Source organism: Carassius gibelio, chromosome A6 (genome assembly GCF_023724105.1).
Source record: "Carassius gibelio isolate Cgi1373 ecotype wild population from Czech Republic chromosome A6, carGib1.2-hapl.c, whole genome shotgun sequence".
Lineage (NCBI taxonomy): Eukaryota > Metazoa > Chordata > Actinopteri > Cypriniformes > Cyprinidae > Carassius > Carassius gibelio.
The window spans coordinates 1,970,023-1,982,812 of record NC_068376.1 but is presented as its reverse complement, the minus strand read 5'-3'; the positions used below and the strand labels follow the sequence as shown (position 1 = coordinate 1,982,812).

At 35.6% G+C, this 12,790-nt stretch overlaps 1 protein-coding gene across 1 annotated transcript in view; it reads left to right on the top strand.

Annotated features, from left to right (window-relative positions):
• Nucleotides 1–12,790, top strand: part of LOC128015229 (semaphorin-5B) — a 61,136-nt gene that overhangs the window by 29,076 nt on the left and 19,270 nt on the right. The window contains exons 5-11 of the mRNA XM_052598899.1: nt 431–476; nt 5,468–5,530; nt 5,630–5,942; nt 7,861–8,146; nt 9,312–9,447; nt 9,637–9,844; nt 9,928–10,135. Coding sequence (XP_052454859.1) covers nt 431–476; nt 5,468–5,530; nt 5,630–5,942; nt 7,861–8,146; nt 9,312–9,447; nt 9,637–9,844; nt 9,928–10,135 — 1,260 coding nt within the window. The remainder of the gene's footprint in view (nt 1–430; nt 477–5,467; nt 5,531–5,629; nt 5,943–7,860; nt 8,147–9,311; nt 9,448–9,636; nt 9,845–9,927; nt 10,136–12,790) is intronic.

The following is a 12,790-nucleotide window of genomic DNA, read 5'->3' as shown; positions in this document are numbered from 1 at the left end:
TTGTGTAGCCGACCCTGTGTTTGTTTGTATTAGCCGCCTCCAGTTTTCCGTTTGTTTTGCCTCCAGCTAGCGTCGTGACATACCTGTGACGTCCGCGCAAAAGGGGTCTATACTGTACAAACTGTATATTCTGTCGCTCTTCACCAACCCTACACCTAAACCTAACCCTCACAGGAAACTTTATGCATTTTTACTTTCTCAATAAAACTCATTCTGTATGGTTTATAAGAGTTTTGAAAAATGGGGACATGGGTTATGTCCTCATAAGTCACCCTCTCCTTGTATTACCTGTGTCATACCCATGTCATTATACAGAGTTGTGTCCTGATATGTCACACACACACACACACACACACACACACACACACACACACACAGAAGTACAAGCCCAGCTGAGCCTGTCAAACCTAAAGCATCTCTTTCTATGTAGGAATCATCTCTTCCGTTTGAGTTTGAGCAACATCTCTCTCCTGCAGGTAGGACATCATTTTCTTTCTCTCTTTCTTTATTCTCCTTCCCATTTGTCCATCCAATCATCTTGACGTCTCAAGAAATGCAGTACCAGCACTGTCCATTTAATTGATCCCATGCCAGACACACACTCAGACTCAGTCTTTATTATGATTGCCCACATTTTCGAAAGTGCTGATGCACAGAAGCAGAAATATCCAACAAATCAAATCAAAAACACACACACATTCAGTGGCATCTGGTATTTTGCAGATGTTTGAAAAGCATTGACTTCCAAGACCGCTGCGTCATGTTCAGCATCCTGATTTAAGCTCCTGTCCTCCGAATCTCTTGAAAAGATTAGTGATTTTATTTAATTTCTCATTCAAATGTCATAATTTGCTCATCTTTGAGAGTATGTTTTGGTGGGAAATGGTTATGGAAAAACTTTCTAAATGTTTTTGGTGCAAGCAATCTTCACCAGCACTGCATATATATAAAATAAAGTGTAGAATATGCTCCGTTCAATATGCAGACGTCTGTATGTTTGTCTACTGCTGCTGTAGACTGCAGTCTCATCTGGGAGTGGGTTTAAATTGGCCTTGTTTGTCTTGATGTAGTGGGAACGCTGAGATTGTGTTGTGCTTGCGTGACAAGCCTGTTGAAAGCTTTGAGCGGTTGTGTGATATTTAAGGGTTGCGTTTGTGGAAGACCCTGCCGGTGAACCCTCTAAACATTCACCGTAACCTTAAAAGGGGGTGACGCCCTGGAGGCAGATCTCACAAGAATCTGTCAGAATCCAGTGATTTAGAGTGACCTCATGACCCTGTGTCCACAAGAGTGACCCACGGTTACCCCTCGAGCAAACACACACACACACACACACACACACACACACACACACACACACACACACACACACACTGCAGCATGACAACTTCCTCACAGCACTCCTTTATATCTCTGTTGTAAAATAATTTTAGCACAGCATATTTGCAGAAACTAAAGATAAAATTTTGACTGTCTGTCCATCATGAACGAATGTAATTTCCAGCCTGTCTTAAATAACCATTCATGTTGCTGTGCAAATTACATTTTAAAAACATTTTAAATAGAAAGGCAGACACTTTCTTTTTGTTTAACTTAAATTTTTCTTTCAAAGGTGATTTTAGTAATCTTTTGAAAGAAAAAAAAATTAGGGCCAAAATTGTTGATTTTGGTAGAACGTATAATAAAAACAGCAGAGATGTGCTTATGATATATTATAGTAGAATTAAAAATGTAATTATCCATATATGTTTGATGGATTTTAGTTATACATTTATATATATTTTCAGATAGAAAGTCTGATTCTGGGATGAGTAATTTTTTTTTTTTATAAAATTAAAAAAAATAATGATATGAAGACCTTAACTGCTTAAAAAAAAATAAAAAAAAATAAAAGCTGCATTAAAGTGGTGTAATTTCTCAGCCATTTGCATCACAAAACTGTAATGACTGTTTTCAAACAGGTTTCCTGAAAACTCGCCTCGTATTTTATCAGTGAAACGCACATCAGCCATGTCAGTAAATGAAAGATATCATAATGATCTATTGCAACTCATGTCAATGATTTATTAAATCGGTCTTGAAATTGTTCTGGTTTAATGACGGTTCTGTGTCAGGAACAGGCCACAGAAAGAGATAGAGAGGGTAGATAAGAGTGGTTTAGGTCAGGTCAAATGATCGTGCCTGGATGAGCAGATCTCAAGTGTTTTGGAGAAAAAACACAACCCCACAACATCCAGAGGTGACACAAGTCTGACCCCTCTAGATCATTCAGGGTGAATCCTGCTCTTTCACGTGTTGTTCAGTGACCTGACTGCAGAGGCACGGCTAGATTGATGATTGCTTTCTAAACCTCTGTGCTCTCTTTGTATCTGTCTGTTTCTTAAACAACAAGCAAGAAATGTAGTTTGCACTTTGCAAAAGTCAAGTGAGCAGATGCAGTTTGTCAGAACATGTGTAATCAGATCTGTTTGTAGATGAGTGTGCTCATCAGAAACGCCTGCTGCTTTTCAAGAGTGCAAAAGTACAGATGTAACTTAATCACAAAATACGCACTACAATCCATGCACTCTTTTTATTTAGTGAATGCAATGTTGCTCCTAAAACTAGCACTAAATGGCAAAAGCACTTAAGGAGAATAATTGATCATGCTCAGAACTGCATTTTTACTATATTTACAAATGGCAACAGGAACAAGATTGCAATTTTTAATTTCAGGCTGTCAGTCATGCACATCACTTCCGTTTGTTGCATAGTTGTATTTGAAGGCAATGAACATCAGTCTTTGCTCCATTAAAGTCAAATCTCCAGCAAAATAAACAAAGTTTTAACGGAGCTCTTTCCGGGAATGTAAGTTTTTTTTAATTTCCCTTTTTTTGTATCCTCAGTGGTGACTCATTACTGTAATAAAGTAAAAAAAATACTGTAGTACAACGAAATACTACATTTAAAGCAGGATAAATTCAATGAATTATCGAGTGCTATTAATTATACAAATTATAATGTACAGATTCTTTACAGTTGAAAAAAATACTATTTTTTTCTCTTTAAAGTATTAATAAATTTCCGCTTTGTGGTTTTAGCAGATATTTTTGATCATTTTCTTTTTTTTTAAGTCTCTTCTGCTCACCAAGGCTGCATTTATTTGGTCAAAAATAATACAGTAAAAACTGTAATATTGTGAAATATTATTACTATTTAAAATAACTAGTATTTTAATAGACAGAATATATTTTCAAATGTAATTTATTCAGCATCATTCCTCCAGTCTTCAGTGTCACATGATACTTCAGAAATCACTCTAAAATACTGATTCGCTGCGCTATAATTATTATTTGTAATGTTGAAAAAAAGTTGTTCTGCTTCATATTTTTGTTGAAAACATACCTTTTTCCGGATTATTTAATGACTAAACAAAAAGGATTTATTGTAAACAAATCTTTTATAACATTAACTTTTTTGTCACTTTTGATCAATTTAATGTTCCCTTGATTAATAAAAGTATTATTATAAATCGTAATTTTTTTTTTTTTTAAATATTGATCTCAAACCTTTGAACTGTATAGTGTATATTTTGATTTAGGGTGAAGTTTAGCCCAGATCAACCTAATGAATGATAGTGTGATTTTAATAGTCTAGATCTGGCTGTGATTATGTTATATAAAACTTGATAGTAACGCACAGACGTTAATCTGTGAGGAGCTCTGGGTTTTATTTGTGACCTTTCCACTCCATTCAGGCTCCGCTGGGATCCTCACAGTTCTCCAGCAGATGCCTTCAGGAAGGGTCACATCCAATACTAAATCATGCTTTATTATTGCATTCGGTAGTGTGTTTGTGTGTGTGTGTGTCTGGTCTACATCATTATTTTCAAGACAAATGACAACACAGATAAACATGACAAAGCAGTCTGTGAAAGGAGAGGGAGGAACAAGGAACAAAAGAGAGGAAGGACGTCTAAAATGAGTGAAACAACACATTCAAGGGTTTTCGTTTCAGATAAGAGAACAAATGCGATTCGGACAAACCATCCAGTGTTCCCTAATTAAATGTCACACAGCTGCTTTGCCTCACATGCAGCGAAACTCTCCATCTTCCGTCTTGTGTTATTGTGTGTTTTGTACCTTCTTCAGATTAAAGAAGGATGTTGAATGAATAGAAGAGTTCGCCATGACTGAATATCTTTCATAGTTTTAGTTCATCAACAACTTCTGCCTCCTGAACATAGTAATGAGATAAGTTTAGGTTTGGTAAAAGGCATGTCAATATTTGCACTTTACAGGAATAGTTTTTTTTTTTGGAAGTGAACCGTTTACAGATTTGTTTGAATCATCGGTAAACGGTTGTCTCTGTGTGACCTTTTACAGTTTCTATGTGAACTAAATATTTAAATACTGTTGTTTATGATTCCGACATCACAGTTTTACTCGTTGTGAATCAGTTCAGTCGAATCATTAACATCAGGGTTATTCAAAGCTTGCCCTGGAGGGCCAATGCGGTGCAGAGTTTGGCTCCAACCCTGATCTAATGATCCCCAAAACACTGATCTGAGGATCCCTGCTCTAGGCCATACACACACACACACACACACACACACACAAACACACACACACAAACACATGTTGGTATATGTGGTTTATGGGGACTCTCCATAGGCGTAATTGTTTTTATACTGTACAAACTGTATTTTCTCTTGCCCTTCACCAACCCTACACCTAAACCTAACCCTCACAGGAAGCTTTGTGCATTTTTGGATTCTCAAAAAAACTAATTCTGTATGATTTATAAGCGTTTTGAATCACGGGGACACTAAAATGTCCTCACAAACCACCTCCTCATTGTAATACATGTGTCATACCCATGTCATTATACAAATTTGTGTCCTCATTAACCACATAAACAAGCTCACACACACACATATATATATATAAACAAATAAAAAAGTACACTCAAATAAAAACACACAAAAATGATGACTGGAACATTAAAAATAATAAAAGTTAATTATTAATAAAATCTATAATAGTGATCTATAATAGTTGATTAAAAAAACAACATAAAAAAACAGCTACTTAAACTGAAACTTAAATAAAAATGACTAATTATTGTTAGCCCAATAAAAAAAAACAATAATACAATTGACAAAAGCAACAGATTTACTAAAAATGTAAGTATAATTAAAATTAAAACTGAAAAACAAAAAGATGATACTAAAATAACACTGGTTTATGCTTTTCAGATGTTAGTCTATGGTTAGGTGACAAGCAGATAAACAATATCTAAAAAACAAACAAGCAAAAAAAAGCTTTTAATTGATTTATTTTAATAAATTTGTAATTTTTCATCAACTCATGAACACCCTGCAGTTCCCTCATGAATCCAAGAGATAAAGGATGCATGTGAATTTTAGCAGGCAAATGTCTTGATAACTTAACTTCTAGCCGTGATGTTAATTGGCTGTTAATTGCAGGCCACAGAATGGGGAGTGGACGAGAGCACCAGGAGGTCCTGCCAGAGCAAAGGAAAGACCGAGGTGAGAGATGCGCTCTGTGAATGAAGGTTTGTTATAGAGTGCATCAGCTGTAATATGTGTGTTAAATGAAATAGTCTTCACTTGGTCTCTGTCTCTCAGGATGTGTGTCAGAACTACGTCCGTGTCCTCCTGTTGAACGGCAGTCGTCTGTTCACCTGCGGCACTAATGCTTTCATGCCCATGTGTACGACTCGCCCTGTTACGGACATCTCCAGCGTCCTGGAGTCCGTCAGCGGTGTGGCCCGCTGTCCCTACGACCCTCGACACAACTCTACAGCCATGATAACTGAGAGTGGAGAAGTCTACGCTGCTACAGTGACCGATTTCTCCAGCCGTGACCCCATTATTTACCGCAGTCTGGGGAACATGCCGCCCCTGCGGACCGCACAGTACAACTCCAAATGGCTCAATGGTACAGCGGGACAACACACACCTTGAATGAATGGAAACAAATCCTGAAAAGTGTTTAGGTCATATTTTACATTAAAATCTAAATAACACCTGTATGTTAAATTAAATTTTATTTAAAGAAAATAGCGCATAATTTAGGACCTTTAGCACCTCAATTAAAAAAAAAACTTATTGCATATAATGAAGTAGGGGAGAGCAGGGGCGAATGTACCATTTTTCAGAAAAACTTCATTTTAAAAGATAATGTTGTAGACAGAGATATATTTCTGCTGTGGCCAGTAACTCAGAAGTGTGGTCTATCAATACCAGGTGGTATTTTGTAGAAATGTAGAAAGACTTCAGTATAATTTCACTTTGAACATAAGTTGAACATTGTTACTTTCGACCCCATCGGTTGGGACGAAAGTAACACACAGGTGGGTCAAAAAAACAACAATATAAGCTAGATTTTTTTTTGTTAGTCTTATTTTTCTTAAGTATACCTGATTGTGACCTTGTTAATAAGTAACTGCAAACATATTTTATCCATTATCTTTGCAAAAAAATTATTCAATTACATTTTCATATTTTCATTTAAAATTTAAGTTTAAGTTTCATTAGATGTCTTAAAACCTGACTGTATTTTTTAATTGTAAATTTCAATGTATTTTTATATAATAAAAAAAAATTATACAGAATGCACAATATAAAATTTTATCACATTAGCATAATAAAAAAAACTCATCAACATAATGTAACAGTATAGGCCTATTCATGTTTCCATCCAGTTGTTTTTATGCATGAATTGAAAATGTGCATTAAAACATCTGGAAACACTGCAAATTCACAGGTGGAGGTGTAAAGGCTAAGATATGGCTAAAACCTAAATATAAATGTGACGTAGCAGCTGCCCAGAGAGAGATGTTCCTCTATGTCCAGAAACGCCCTCTCAAAAACATCTGGATAAAACCAGACCTCTGTCTGTCTTTCTGACCCTCACTAAGACATATTCTTTTGGTATAATATGACATAAACATGTGTAAGAAATGATGCAAGACACAGAAATTCACAATATAGCTTGCACTGGAACAAAATAAATTCTTTTTGTGACTGTAGCGGGACAGGAACTCCTGACATTTAAACTCGATTTAATTTTATATAAAAAAAAATTGAAAATGCAAACTTTAGGATGTGTTAAAGCACTAAATAACCTGTAGATTGATCATTACTGTAACACATGAAACAAGAAAAACAACATGACTAATAAAAAAAAATTACCGCTTCACCAATTTACTTTTTGTACTCAAAAACAGTTTTACGGACCTAACTCCTGGAAAGGGTGAGGAAATTACATGATATTTCTCAGCTCCGTCAAGGATTGCATGCTGAACATGCTGTCATAGCTGGGAATGCAAATGCAGAAAGAGGCTCGGAGAAAATCGCTTTGTTACTTTCGTCCCACGTTACTTTCGACCCCGCTCTCCCCTACTTAAATATTGTGTTAGAAAGTAGAAATTAAACGCAAACACAACAGTTAAACATCTGGAAATTGTTCATGACTACATATTTTACTGTGAACACACACACACACACACATATATATATATATATATATATATATATATATATATATATATATATATATATATATATATATATATATATATATATATATATATATATATATATATATATACATCTAAAAATCCATTATATTAGCTCATTTTATTCATGTAGCAATGCTGAATAATAAAGTTCAACAATGAAACTGTGATAGAAATCATCACTGATATAGAAAAATGTAAAGAATTTTGAGAGAAATAAAATCACAACTCATCTTTAGATACAACTTTTTACAGTTATGTCTATTTATTGAAATAGTTCTCTATAAGGAATTATATTTCTTATATTTCCACACCCCTGTCCCTTCTTCTCTACAGAACCTCACTTTGTCTCTGCATACGAGGCGGGCCGCTTCACATACCTCTTTCTGAGAGAGAACGCTCTAGAACAGGACTGTGGGAAGATGGTCTTCTCTCGTGTGGCGCGCGTGTGTCAGAATGACATTGGTGGTCGTTTCCTGCTGGAAGACACATGGACCACCTTCATGAAGGCTCGACTCAACTGTTCCCGCTCTGGAGATGTTCCCTTCTACTACCACGAGCTGCAGAGCACCTTCTTCCTCCCTGAGCAAGATCTCATCTACGGAGTCTTCACCACCAACATGTGAGAGGATGCTTCATGAATTACTGAAATATATTATGGATATGCCGGTATCAAATTTTCCTGTTGCGAATAATTGCTAATGCTTTTATCATGGTATTTAGTTTTTAAGAAGTGGTCATAATACAGTATAACAGGTTAAATAACTTTTTTCTTATAACAAAAATAACTGAACATTTAAATACAATAAAGCAATACAGAAAAAATATATAACGTTTAAAGGTTTACACAGATTAATGTGCAAAAGAGCTAATAGGTACCACTTTATAATAAGACTACATTAGTTAACCATTAACATTCACAATAGCTACATTTGCTATACAAGTTATTATGTATTATATATGTTGTATTATGTATGTTGTAGTCCAGATTAAAATGAGAACAATTATTATTATTTTTTTATAAATAGCCTATTAAGTTTAGATATTTAAGTATTTGACGCTGTCTTGAACACCCTATAATACACAAATCTGAATTACTGTTTAAAATGATTTAAATATGTTTTAGAAAGTTGTGCAGCTGCTTTATTTATGGGGTTTCGAGAGTAAAGGCTGCATTTCCTGCAGTTTAGCGCCATCTGCTGTCAGAGAGTGAATGTGCTTTCATTCAGCGCGTCTCTCACGTGTGCCTCATGTGCTTCTCATGCATGCTTGCTTACATCAGAGCACACACGTCTTTCAAGCAGCATTTTGACCAGTTGATGGGAATAGTATTCTTAAAATGCATTCCAAATTCTGAATAATATGTAGTGCCCATTATAACAAAATTGTGAATATTCATTACCTTGATATATTGCATTACCAAGTACCGGCACATGTCTAATATATGTATATATATATATATATATATATATATATATATATATATATATATATATATATATATATATATATATATATATATATATATAATTATAATCAGTGGGGGACATTTTATTTGATCCCCTGCTGATTTTGTAAGTTTGCCCACTTACAAAGAAATGAAGGGTCTGTAACTTTAATGTTAGGTTTATTTGAATGTATAGAGACAGAATACCAACCAAAGAAATTGAGAGATTGATTTGCATCTTTGTGACCCCTAACTTCTGAACACTATTGTTGTTCTATTAAGATGTAGAATGTTCAGCACCTCACCATCCCTCACCTCTTCCTCTCATGTCTCTTCACAGGAACAGCATTGCTGCATCAGCGGTGTGTGCGTTTAACCTCAGTGCCATCACACAGGCCTTTAACGGACCCTTTCGCTATCAGGAGAACCCTCGGACCAGCTGGCTTTCCACTCCCAACCCCATCCCAAATTTTCAGGTGAAGGAAATGAACTGCTGCAGCTTCCATTTCAAAGCATTTCACTTTTACCCTGAAGCCAACTCACAATTTTATTCAAGAGATTTGGAAGCAAATGCATTAGTCAGTTCGATTTAGATTTACCGTTTCTCCAGCGTGCTGTTCCTCATCACCTATCTCTGGCTGTAATGTCCTCTCTCTCTGTGCCAGTGCGGGACAGTGAATGATTCGGGTCCGAGCGCTAATCTAACAGAACGCAGTCTTCAAGACGCCCAGCGGCTGTTCCTCATGAGCGAGGTGGTTCAGCCTATCTCCACGGATCCTCTGGTCACGCAAGACAACATCCGTTTCTCCAGACTGGCTGTGGACATTGTTCAGGGAAGAGACAGGCTCTACCACGTCATGTACATCGGCACAGGTCAGGAAAGAAGAGAGTTTGACATTCACACTTTTGTCGTCCATTGCTGTGGTTCTAATAGTTTTCTTTCATTGACCAATCAGAGTACGGCACCATCATCAAAGCCTTATCCACAACTAATAAGAGTTTGCATGGATGTTACTTGGAGGAGATTAACATTCTCCCAGAAAACATGCAGGAGCCAATCCTGAACCTGCAGATTCTGCACAGCGATAGGTCGCTTTTCGTGGGACTTCCCAGCAGAGTGCTGAAGATCCCTCTGGAGAGATGCTCCAACTACGAAACCGAACAGTGAGTCGCACACGCGTCAACTAGAGCATGCACATTAGTCAACCACTGTAGATACAGCTGACAAGCTTGCCAAAATGCTTTGAAAGAAGTATCAGTAAAGATGCATGTATTTGATCAAAAATACAGTTAAACTGTGAAATATTATAACCTTTTAAAATGAGTGTTTTCTATTTGAATATAATTTAGAATGTAATTTATTTCTGTGATGCTCCGCTGGATTTTCAGCATCATTCCTCCAGTCTTCAGTGTCACATGATCTTTAGAAATCATTATAATAAGCTAACTTGCTTCTCAAGAAACATTTCTGTTTATTATCAATGTTGAAAACGGTTGTTGCTTAATATTTTTTGTGTATAGAACACCTATAAATTGTCAACTTTAACATGTTTTTTTTTTTCTCAGGATTCTTTGATGAATAGAAAGTTTGTATCATCATAAATTTGTCTTTAAATGTTACTTTTGATCAATTTAATGCAACCTCGCGAAGTAAGTTGGTTTTAATTTCTATATAAAAATCCTACTGACCCTAAACCTTTGAATGGTAGTTAACCAGATTCCTGAGAAATATGAATCAGGCTACTATATGGCAGTGATTTCTTTGGTGCTGAATGCAACAAGATTTTCAGTTCCCACATCTTGAAGAATAATTGTGTCGTTGACAGCAGACTCACGAGGTCAGAACGTCCTAACCGTGAACATGATTGAACCGTCACATTCACATAATATCAGCACAGAACTTCCAGATCCCATTTCCCAGCATCACCACCACACTGAGTACCTGTTCACACATGACAACAAAATCCACAGTTGCTGTTAAATTACAGCAAAGGATGATTACAGCACCAGTCCTTGCGAGTGGCTGATGCCCTTGGAGTCAGACAGGAAATGAAGCTCAAGGAGATGAAGTGAATGACAATACTTATGAGCAGTCACAGAAATTATTCTCTCATAAATTCTCCACCATTGGTGTAAAGGCCAGAGAATGATGAACTAGGTCATTTAAAAAAAATCACTGTCATGTTCTCCATGGCTGTTATGAATAGAACACCTATAAATCGTCAAACATCGTTAAAAATATATAATGCATGCATCACTCCTCACAGGAAGCGACTGCGTTTACTTTAGAGATGTAATTAGATTTCAAATTCATAGACTCCGAATGGATGAATTGGGCTTCAGAGCTGGATCTGTAAGAGCTTTGTGCAATCTTGTACGTAACTTAATGCTTGGTAAATTGAGTTACAATATCAAACAAAGCAATTTTTTTTATCTGCTAAATGCCTTCAAGCTCCACATGGCACCGTTTTTAAAATACACCTTGTGATATAACAGATTATAATTTTTTGTCTTCTTACAGCTTGTCACATCAGAAGATGTTTTCCATGTGATCTGTCAGTTTAGAAGCACACATGTGCTGATGATTCGAGGGTGTCTGTAGTTACTTTAGAAGTAGAAGATTGTCTTTATTTGAGGAATGTGATCGATTGAAGACTCTCGCTGACTTCTTGCTGCAGATGTTGTTGTACAAACACTCGGAGCTACACGAGGCGGACACATTTGGTGTTAGAGGCTGTTATGGGACATGATAGAACTGTGTGTGTGAAGCCGCTCGGTGTTTAGCATTCCAATGCAATGGAACGAAGTCATTCATGACGTATTCTCCCCCACGCACACGTACACACAAGTGGGAACAGGTCACATCTCACAAGATGTTGCAAATAACTCGAATTATTTTATACCATTTCTCATCTGTAGAGTTTGATTTATCTGCAAGCATTATACCTTTATATAACCTTTAATGTATTCAAATGTATTCTCTTTATGCATCTCTAGCACATTTGCAGTTTTCTAGTGTTGCCGGTGTTTCGTTGTTAGTGGGACACTGAGACGCATTGTTATATTTGATTTGGTTGTGAAATATGAGTATATAAAATGCAGTTGAAATGTTTTGGGGTCGGCTTACCAAGGCTGTATTTATTTGATTAGAAATGAAGTAATATTGGGAAATATTATCTCCATTTAAAATAACTGTTTTCTATTTGAATTGTTTTTAAGTGTAATTTATTCCTGTGATCAAAGCTGAATTTTTAGCTTTATCACTCCAGTCTACAGTGTCACATGATCCTTCAGAAATCATAATATGCTGATTTGATGCACAATAAATCTAAATACCTTTTTCAGGACTATATGATGAATAGGAAGTAAAAAAACAGCATTTATTTGAAACGGAAACCTTTTTTGCATTATTTATGAATATATTTACTGTCACTTTTAAGCAATTATTTAATCCCGAGTAAAAAAAAAAAAAAAAAAGAAAAAAAAAAAAAAATATATATATATATATATATATATATATATATATATATATATATATTTTTTTTTTTATATATAATCACATAAATTATTTAATTCTGACTAAATTAATATATATATATTAATTACTTATGTATGATTGTATGCTTGTGCTTGTAATATACATTGTTTGCTTTTTCAAACTTTGTCCTTCTTAAGAATGACATCATTAAAACAATGAAACATGCTCCTGAATTAATAACACAGTCTCGCTCCACTGAACCCAAAGGACACAAGGAGAAAATGATAAGTCTGCTAGCTGTAATAAATCACCGACCTTCTGTCAGATGTTATTTATCTCCC